A 10,868-nucleotide genomic window follows, 5' to 3' on the forward strand; every position below is an offset into this window, starting at 1 on the left:
TTTGGCCTTCACTTCCTTGGCTTCAGAGCTATCACCAGAATACTGAGAGTTGGACTCCTGGTTTGTCTCAGCCATGCTGCCAAATTTGAGCAGTGGTCTCTGGCTTGGATATCTTGGCTTTCACTTGCTCTCAGATTTGTTGTTAGTCTTTCCTCACCCACTCAGCTTTTTCTACCTTTCTTTCTTTCCTTGTATTGCTTTCCTTGTCTTTCCCTCACGTGGCTTAGTTTGATCAGGTTGACCAGGCCTTGTTTACTTGTTTATCTGGTCCTTCCTCCCTGCCTTTGATTTCTTCTTCTTTAACCTGATTTGGCTAAGCGAGTGCTTACAAAGCAACCTCAGGGGTGAACTGCTCTTGTATTCACCAAGAGAGACCTTTTATAGGCTCAGTTAATGCAACAAGCTCATTTGCTGATTGGCTGGATGTGAACCAATGAGACGTTGCATCCTTTATTACCTAGTCTAGGGAGGCTGGTCATACTTTTATTTCCTCACTCTCATTAATTCTCACCTTACTTTGGTTGTGCCTACATATGCATTTTACTGCAGAGTTGACTAACTTCCTCTGCAGTAAAGCATCACAGTCTACATGTGTACCCATATTAGGGCACAGTAAATTAATTAACTCTGCCATAGGATAGTAGTGCCTGGGACAAGTACTATTCTACAGTGAAGTACTTAAGGGTGCTCAAACACACATGTAGACTGTGATGGGGGTTGGCTGGGGCATGAGGGTGCTACAGTGGGGGTGCTGTCTGCTCGCTAGCCCTTCACTGTAGCACCCTCGCACCCCAGCCACTTGCTCTACTGCCTGACACCACCACCTGGAGCCTCCTAGACTCCCTGCTCTGGGTCAGCTACACCTGGGTGTAGTGTCTTTAAGTGCTCCTGGGACCTCTCCAGCTTGAATTGCTATGACCCTGGGTGCACATGAAGATGCTGAGCCTGGGAGTAGGTGATTCCAGTATGAATTTGCACTGGAGTTTATTGTTGTGTGCTAATAGCACATGTAGATGTACCCACTGTGCTTTAATTCAGGGCAACAACTATTTTTATTTCTCACTATTAAAATCTTTGAATAGTTATCAGAATACCAGAGAAAAAGGAGACCACTCTAGCGTAATTGCTTATCTTTCACACTCCCTTCTTGTTTCCTCCTATGATAATCGAGCTTTCATTATCCATTAATTAAGCACTCTCATGCTTAAACTCATACATGTCAGAAGAATCTCTAATGTTTCCCTCTGTAGGTAAATGGTAAAAGAGGAATGGCGATATAGGTCCAGATTCCTTTCTTAGTTAGCCTGGGTTATAGAAGGAATAAATCTATTGGCTATGACATTTAAACCAGAAGTGACAGGCCATCCACTAGACAATGTTGTACTTCTGCTTACAGAAACCTTGTCATATCTTCTTGCTGTAGTAACCCCAGGGCTATTGCTAAGCCAAATTGTGAAGGCAAATTGTGATGTATCTTCAGCTGAATGAGGGTCACTTTTATCTTGCTCCAGGCCCCTACTAAACACTTTCTGGGGTATATCGTGCTCTCATTTTTCAACCTGGACCCTGCAAATAAGCTCTGGCTCTGTCTTCATGTAAGAAACCCGCAACATATATGGTTATAGAGGGAGCCTCCTTTCTTGCAACATTTTGGTGCTCCTGGACAGTGATTGCCTACTATTCTGTTACTGCCTGACCTCGGTGATGATGGATCAGCAGAGCTGTCTTACCCTACTTCATCCACTCACCTCCCCTGCCAGCATGATACCAGCATAAGTTAAGTGCCCAGGGCCATATTATTCAGTTTAAGATTGAAACAAATAACAAATATAACTTTATCAGAATGTGCATTCATTTGCTGTATCATATATTATGTATAAAAACACAACAATCTAGGCAAAATAAACAAAATACATCATTTCATTAGTCACCAGGATTTACATCTTTTTTAAATTAAAAAAAAATCTAGCCTTCTTGAGCATCTTGATGGTGCCTTGCATTTACTGAAAGTTATTTACACACTTGAGTTTATGTTCACCTGAGTTAAGGTTTCCATATCTGCGTTAAAGTTTTTATCTAGAGTTAAAAACAACCTGCAGGGCTGTGAAATAGGAGCCACATGACCAAGAGCAGCCAACAGACATCAGAATTGCAGGAGAAAGGATAGCTTGATTAATAGAACATCCAGACCAATCCTCGACCCTCCACTTACCAGAAGGCTGCCCTTCACACACACCTTGGACTGCCTGCTGATGTCCCCTTGGAAGGCAGAGTGTGCAGATCCTGCAATTGTGTTCAGGGGAGTAGGAATAGAGAAGAGAAACTGTGGCCAGCATCCTGCGCACTAAGCCTGCATTCCTGTGTATGAGGGCTGCTTCTACCACTAGCCATGCTAGGGGCCATTACAAGAACCTATTGTGGAACCAAAGGTGTCCTGGTTCTGTGTAGTGGTGGCTGTGTGCCTGTGGTACAAGCAAAGGAGCTCAAACTTTTTTAGCAATGCCAATCATGTTTTAATGGAGAGATTGCATTATGGATTGTATGTCCCCCAGTGCTATAAAACAGCAGTGTAGAAATTTTGCCTTGTGGCCTTGTTGGGAATGTGCACCAGAAGCCATTGTATTATGCACAGTGAGTTTTATTCCCTTTTTTGTAGCCAGATGCTTTTCTGTCCCAGTAATGTAAAAAAAAACGCTTCATGAAATGAATGCTTGGGAGAACAGTATTCCTCATATCTGATAATATCAGTTTTATTCTGAATTTTTCAGAATTTATGATGTTGCCCTGCTCAAGAATGTACAAGTTTTCTAAATGCAAATACATTTCTCAAATGAAGGTTTAATAACAGATTAAGTTAGCTGTATCCCTAAGAAAGGCAAGGAAATCCCCCCAAAAAGGGGACATATACTCCATACTGCCATTTATCAGATGTTGTAATATTCAGGATATCAGTGATTCCAACATCCAGATACCTTTAAAATATGGAGAAATACATTTTTCCAGTGGAATATATTATTTTCATGGCTTTAGGACACTGCTGGTTATAAGATGTGGTAAAATTCAGAATATCAATTCTTTTAATTTCTGAAGATTCTTTCCTAAATGTATTTATCTACATTTACAATTGCTGTAGTTTCATACATATAAGATGGGAAGGAACCATCCTTGGTCCTCCAGTCTACTCCATGCTATCTTAGACAAATGGATATTCTGGATAAAGGCATTGCTATTTATGTTTAAAACCAGAATAAGAGGGGAAAGTGCTCTGCTACAAACTTCTGTTTTAGCAACCTGAGACATTTTCTTAAAGCCACAGCAATAATATAGTGCACAAGACGTGGTATGTCTTAGTTTTCCAGGCCTGGGTTCTTATTATTCTTATTTCTTATTATTGATGCAATAAGACCTAGAGGTGTCTGCCTAGGATCTGGGCCCCACTGAATGAAGGGCTGCATTGACACTGTAATAAGAAGAAAGCCCCTAGAAAATCATCTAGCTTCACTTCTGAAGGAGCCCAGCTGGGGCACAAAGGTCAATATGGCAGTGCAGTGATGTAAGAACATAAAGTAACAGTAAAACAAGGGTGCACACAACGTACACTAATAATTTACTGCTGTCTATAATGGGTGTGAAGTTCTGATGATAAATTTACACCTAAGAAGAGGGGTACAAAGAACCTTGGGAGATCAAAAGTCAGAATTGGAAGAATTTCCCAAGTATTATCAATGTCTTCCCAAAAAGATTCTGCTGGGCATGACTTCCAAGAAACTTCTAAGGTCATTTCTAGTGTACAAATATTTTAATACAATGCTCGAGTTCAATTTTTCTAAATTTCCACTCTTTAAAAAGAACCGATGCCCTTAGGATTGTTCTGTCCTCAAATACTTGTTTCAAACTGCCAATAAAATGTTGAGCAAAATTTTATATTTTCTTTTAAAAACCCCAGATACCAGTTAGTGTAGTAGGACCTGATATATATGATCTTGTTTCGGAATAACTCCAGGGAATTCAGTGTAGTTGCAATGGAATAAATGAGAAAGTGTTAAGTAATGTGGCCGGTATCCAATTTCTACAACAGATTTAGTGATCTCAGACTTTAAATAAAATGGGAGCTCCACTGCCTGAAAAAATGGGCTTTTAATATGAATAAAAGAAAGGAATGCACAACACTGACCCTAGTATTTTCTTTGTTTTTATTAGACCGTATTGATGGGTTTGAAAAGAGCGTTACAATCACATCAGTTTTGCTTCACTCAGTCTGTCTCTGTGTTCTGCTCTCACTTGACAATGACAGGGGCACAAATGGTCCTTCCTTTGGGGAAACACTGGCCACTCTTCTTGGAAGGCACAGGTGCAGGATCACTTTGGGGTGGGACCCAGCCCTGAGAGATGTTGGCAACTTCTAGCACCTTTTTGAGATCTTTGTTGCTTTGAATGGCTAGCTGCAAGTGCTGCTGGGAAATTTGGTGTTTCTTGCTGTGTTTGGTAATTTTCCCAGTAACATCTATGAGCTCGTAGGTCAGATATTGAAGCACGGCGGCCACGTACACTGGGGCTCCAGCTCCAATGCGCTCTACAAACTATCCTTTGCGCAGCAACCTGTCTACGCGGCTGACAGAGAACACCAACCCAGCCCGGGAATAGCGGGAGACTTTAGCCTTCACTTCCTTGACTTCATAGCTATGATGCCTGAGACTCCATTCTGAATACTGAGAGTTGGACTCCCTTTCTGTCTTAGCCATGCTGCCAAATTTGAGCAGTTGTCACTGGCTTGGATATCTTGGCTTTCCCTTGTGCTCTGATTTGTTTCATCTGAGTCTCTCCTTACCCCGCTTGACTTGTCTATCTTTCTTTCCTTGCATTGCTTTCCTGATCTGTTCCTTACATGGCTCAAATTGCACAGGTTGACCAGGCTTGAATGGGTCCTTCATATCTTGCTTAGCTTTCTTTGATTTCTTCTGCTTTCACCTGTTTTATCTAAGACATTGTTAAGAAAACAGCCTCTGGAGTGAACTGCTCTTGTCTCAGTGAGAAACCTTTATAACCTCAGTTGAGGCATCAAGTTCTCTTGCTGATTGGTTGGATGTGAACCAATAGCAAGTCACATCCTTTGTTACCCAGTCTGGAGAGGTTAGTCATCCTTTTATTACCTCATGGACTCATTGACTCTTCCCTTACTCTTGTGGTCTTAATAACTTAGGTCATATCTTAGATTATCTCCAGGTGAAATACCATTTTAATTTTCCACTTTGAAAATCCTTGGTACAATGAATTAAATGACCAGCTACAAGGAAGAGGACTCTATTGTAACTTCTCATCTTTTTTATGCTCCCTCTAAACAAGCCAGAATCCAGCCTCTTCTCTCCGCTTTTAATATATAATATGTTTCCTCCATTGACAACAAAAGTAGCTTTCATAGTTCATTAGTTAAGCATGCTCAAGCTTCTCAAAGTCATGTGTATAACAGCCAGTCTCTCTGATGGTAAATGAAAGAATGGTGTGATACAGGTCCACATTTCTTTCTTTGTTACTGTGGGGCATATCAGGAACAAATTCATAGGTAGTAACAGATTTAAACCAGGAAAAGTGACAGACGGATCTAGCTCAGTGCACACAGTGGACAGAGTTGCCCACCCCATTTCTCCTACTTCCCAAGTTATGGTTTCCTCCTCATATTTTTCTGCTGTGGTAGCCCTACAGCCGTTTTTGGACTGATTCTGAAAATAGTGTATTTCTTGAAACTGAATGAGAGTTACTTGTATCTTGCCTAAGGTCCCCCACTGAGTACTTTTGGGGCTGCTCTAGCATCACGTTGCAACCTGGACCCTGTAACTAGCTCTGTGTTCATGTAAAAAACCCTGCACTGTGGAAAACACATGTTGTAGAGAGGACTTCCTTTTTTCAGCCCTTGGGCACTCCCTTACAGACATTTTCCAATATTCCCTTAGTGATAGATTGGCAGGGTACTGTTTTATGCCATTGTATCCACTCACATCACCTGCTAGCACAGCACCAATTCTTTCTCTTTCCTTCTAACTCTGTTTTCCTAGTCTGTATTTTTTTACTTTGTTTCCTTAGCCTTTTGCTCTTTTCCTTTTCTATTTTTCCATTCAGACTCTCCTACCTTTTGATAAGTCCTCGGGGGCTCCAATATACGCTTATGCAAATTATGTTCAATGGAGCTGGACTCAAGGAGAGCGTGCTGGGGGCCAGCATCCTGCTGTTGGGGCCTGCAGCCCTGGATAGGAGAGCTTTACCTAATGTTAGCCATGGCAGGAAGTTATAAGAACCAACTAGGAACCCAGAATTGTCTCAGGGTGTGGACACAAGGACTTTTGAGACCCTTTCAAATGAGGAACATTTCAAAAGGGCAGAAGTTGTTATGTTTTAATTAGTATGTGTGAATGAGCTAAAAATGATTTAAATGTAGCAAAATTGCTCCAACTTTAATACTACTTCATCCAGATTTGAAGTTGGGGTGGTTTTCCTATATTTGAATTGTTTTCAGCTAATTCACAGAAAAAAAATTAGAGCTTATCATCCTGCTGCCCTTTTGAAAGCATCCCAAATGTACTTTTGTGTATCTCCAGGAGCCAATGTCTTGGCCCATAAAGCCCTTGCTCAGAATTTCTGGTACAACATTGGGTCTCAAACTTTTTTGAAATCATGCTGATCATGTTTAATGGAGACACTGCGTCATGGATTGTCTTGTCTCCACTGATCTCCCTTCATTACAAAAAAGACATCTCAAAAGGATTTTAGTTATGTGGTCTTGGTTGGGCATGTGCAGCAGAAGCCATTGTACTGTGCTCAGTGAGATTTTGTCCTTTTATTTGAGCAACATTCTTCTTCTTCCCTGCACTGGGAAGATTTTTGGCCTTTTTATATGCTGGAGAAAATCATTCTTCATCTCTGGTCAGTTATCGTTTTTTTCTGTTTTTGCCAAAATTGATTATGTTGTTAGATGAAAAACAAAGAAGTTTGCAAAATGCAAACCAGTTCTTCAGCATAGGACTGTGTAACTGATTCATTTAGCCTCATCCCTAAGAAAGGCAAAGGAATCCCAAATAAAAGAGGAAGCATACTCCATAACTATAATTTATTCAGATATTATCAGATTTTCTATTATTTAGTATATCAGTGCTTTCAACATTTAGAGACCTATGAATTACTGGGGGAATAACGTTTCTTGTGGAATAGCTAATTTTAATGGCCTTAGGAAAGTCTCTTAAGGTGCATCTACACAAGAAAATAAATGCACAGTTGACTAATTAACTTTAAAGGTGTGCATTGTTAGTACCTGTTATTAAAGGTACTAAACTTAATGCGTCATAATTATGGTGCATTAATGCACATGTAGACATGCCCCTGGGTGCTTAAAAGGACATCTGTAGCAGTCAATGCCCTTTTTGTTTTTCTGTCCTGGTAGCAAACAGCAGTGCTTTGGCTCAGATTCTTCATTAGTTTGTGACAGCACAGTCTAGATGGAGGATCCCAGAGGTTCCCATCCCATCTTAAGCATTTATGAAACTATGGAGTAGGAAGCAAACCTAAGAGAGAATTAATTTCATTCTCTATTCTTGTATTTTAGCAGCAAGAAACAGAGGGTGAAGCCAACACTCTGTTATCCTACAAGGGAAGGTTGCAAGTGGAGAAATCGTAGCTACAGCATCAAAAGTTGCCAGTTCTGGAGGGAAAATCTTCTCCAGTCCTGCTACCTCCTCTTTTTTGTGGAATCTCCAGCCCACCTATTAGAGAATTCTTGTTAAACACAAGTAAGTTCTCACTAAACCCACATGGTTACAAACCTTTGCTTTTTTTGTCTGTGGCATTCTGCACAGGATATGGAAAAATGAAAAATATGTTTATTGCAAATAGCAACTTTGATGCTACAAGGAGCTACTGGATGTCACAAACAAATTTATCTTATAGATGTGTCAACCACAAAAAGGGTGGATGTGCCAGGCTGCTTTATAGGTACAGGATGGAGAACTACTAGTGCAATGCAGAGGTAGGCCTACATCCTACAGATTGGATGCAACTGTGCCAGAATGGTTAATCCTTTCAGCACCATGGAGCAACACACAGGTCAAATGATTTGACCACACTTCAGTGGCCCATCCCAGAAGTATCATGAAGATACACCAGTATCTATAGCCCACAGAACACAAGGGAGTGATATAGTCAGCATCGTGCATGGCCACATTTTCTTCCACAGTCTACCTGACCAGACATCTGTTTCTAGCTGCGATGACAAGAGGTGGATTTAATTATGATTTGGGAGCAAGGCTCAAACTAATTTCTTTGGATCCATATAAAGACTCTTTAACCATTTTGGCAATACTCCCCTCTCCATGAGTCCAGAGGAAAACACTCATGATGCCTAAGCACATGTTTTGAAGTTCACAAGTGCATCTTTTCCCCATGGAAACTATCCACTGCAGTTGGGCTTCTGCCTCCCTCAGGTGGTTAGGGTCATGTTCCTCACAGGATTAAAAAAAAAAAAAAAGATTTGAGGAGCTCTCCCAAACCTTCCAGTTACATACATATGGGAAGTGTGAAATTAAAGCCAATAAAACAGTGGCACTTGAGGTGACAAAATGACTGGGTTCTACTTTTGGTTCTCCCACTACCTTACTGGATGACCTTGGCCTTGTCACTTCACTTCTCTTTGCCTCAATTTCCCTGTTATAAATGGAGATAATGATATCAACAACCTTTGCATGAGATCAGTGGATGAAAAGTAAACTCTGAGAAAGAATAATAATTATAATAATAATAAATGTATTAAAAAGTAGGATGCTTGGGGAAATGAACCTGAAAAAACTGGACTATCCCATAGTTCTGTGGCAATTAATTGCCAAGACGGGTGTTCTGTTTATTCTTATTTCTTATTAGTGAAGCAATAGCATTTAGAGGCTTCTGTCAGTGACTGAAGACCCACTTTGTGAGGTGCTGTGTAAACACTGATCAGAAGAAAGCCCCTGGGTCAGAGAATTATTAAGCCTGTGACACGCATAACTGAGTAACAAAACGGGTCAAATGGCAGGGCAGTGGCGTGGGAAGGTAAAGCAACAGGAAAACATGGGCATGTGCAAAAATCAGTAAAAGTTTAGTACGTTGTCTGTAACTGGTATGAAGCTCTGATTTACTCCCTATGAGATATGCATGAAGATATAACAACAGAAGAGTGTCCTAAAGTTCCTATAAAGGTAGCACTGGGTATCATCTCCCAGAAGCTTCTGAAGTCCTTTCTAATGTACAGATATTTTAGTACAGTGCTTGAGGTCTTTTTTTCTTTCTAAATTTCCAATCTTAAAAATAACTATTATCCTTAGGACTTCTCTGTTTGATAAAAAGTATTTTTATTTTCTTTTGAAAATCCTAGACAGTGGGTGTGTCTACACGTTGCCGTATGGTGACTCTGTTACTGCATTGTGTTTCAGTACTTGCTATGTGAGAGTACTAAAACATGGCACAGTAACCACCCATACTGCAGTGTATGGGCAGCTCACACTTATATTCACCAGCTATATCACCATAGCAGCATACAATAGCTGGGGAGCACACCGCTACAGCGACGTAGACACACATGATCACTACATCACCATAGCGTGCCATATGGCAATGTGGAAACACACTGACTGATTAACCAAATTAGGTCTTATATATGTTTTTGCATAATGAATAATCCAGTAAATTAAATTAAGTTACAATTGAATTAAAGAGAGGGGATACAGGATCAGAAACATTTAGTGGGCAGTAGATACAAGGAAGAAGATCCAAGATTCAGGCAGTGAAATTCCACTGCCTGAAAGAAATGACTTTTATAGGCATTAAAGAAAACAAATACAATGAAAACAAGGCATGGAATTTCAGTTGCTTTTATTAGACCACATTGGTGGGTTTGAAAAGAGCCTTACAATCAAGTCAATATTTCTTCTCCCAAATCTGGGTTGATGGCTGTCTCCCTATTCTTCTCTCACTTGACAATGACAGGGGCATGGGTAGTTCTTCCTCTGGGACATCTCCGGCTGCTTTTCTTCATGGAAAGCAGAGGTGCAGGCTTGTTTTGGGGTGGTACACTATCCTGAGAGATGCTGGCACCTCCCAGCAGATTCTTGAGATTCCCATTTCTTTGGATGGCCAGCTGCAAGTGCTGCTGGGAAATCCAGCGTTTCTTGTTGCATTTGGTAACTTCTCCAGCACTATCTATGATCTCATGAGTCAGATACTGGAGCACAGCAGCCATGTACACTGGGGCTTCTGCTCCAACTCGGTCAGCAAACTGCCCTTTGCGCAGCAACCTGTCTATGCGGCCAACGGGGAACACCAGCCCAGCCCGGGAAGAGCGGGAAACTTTGGCTTTCACCTCCTTGGCTTTGGAAGCATCACCAGAATACTGAGAGTTGGACTCCGTATTGGTTTCAGCCATGCTTAATATGTCAAACAACACTCAACGGCTTGGATGTCTTCGCTTTCCCTGGCTTTCTTTGTCTTTCAGTTTATCAGAGTCTCTCCTCACCCCACGTGGCTTGTCTTTCCTTCCTTGTGTTGCTTTCTTGATCTTTTCTTCACGTGGCTCAGCTTGCTTAGGTTGACCAGGCTTGGTTGGCTTGCTCACCTGGGTTTTTGAATTTTGTTGAGTCTTCTTTGATTTCTTCTGCTTTAATCTGGTTTGGCTAAGCCACGTCTTAGAAAGCATACTCAGGGGTAAACTGTTCTTGTCTTAGAGAGAGATCTTATATATACTCAGTTGAGGCAGGAAGCTCCCTTGCTGATTGGTTGGGTGTGAGCCAATGGGAAATCACATCCTTTGTTACCTACCCTGGGGAGGCTGGCCATCCTTTTATTACTGCATAAGTTCA

General features: G+C 41.1%; 1 protein-coding gene and 2 pseudogenes across 1 annotated transcript; all 3 read right to left on the minus strand.

The window, feature by feature from the left end:
• The window catches only part of LOC112548394, an 871-nt pseudogene extending 508 nt beyond the window's left edge, over nucleotides 1-363 (minus strand).
• Nucleotides 364-4,277: 3,914 nt separating this feature from the next.
• On the minus strand, nucleotides 4,278-4,742 carry LOC112548395 (annotated as a pseudogene).
• Nucleotides 4,743-9,888: 5,146 nt separating this feature from the next.
• Nucleotides 9,889-10,868, minus strand: LOC102382277 (histone H2A-beta, sperm-like). The gene has a single exon (XM_006037674.1). The coding sequence runs from the start codon at nucleotides 10,433-10,435 to the stop codon at nucleotides 9,983-9,985; it is 453 nt and encodes a 150-aa protein (XP_006037736.1). The 5' UTR covers nucleotides 10,436-10,868; the 3' UTR covers nucleotides 9,889-9,982.

Source organism: Alligator sinensis, unplaced genomic scaffold (genome assembly GCF_000455745.1).
Source record: "Alligator sinensis unplaced genomic scaffold, ASM45574v1 scaffold1090_1, whole genome shotgun sequence".
Classification (NCBI taxonomy): Eukaryota; Metazoa; Chordata; order Crocodylia; family Alligatoridae; genus Alligator; species Alligator sinensis.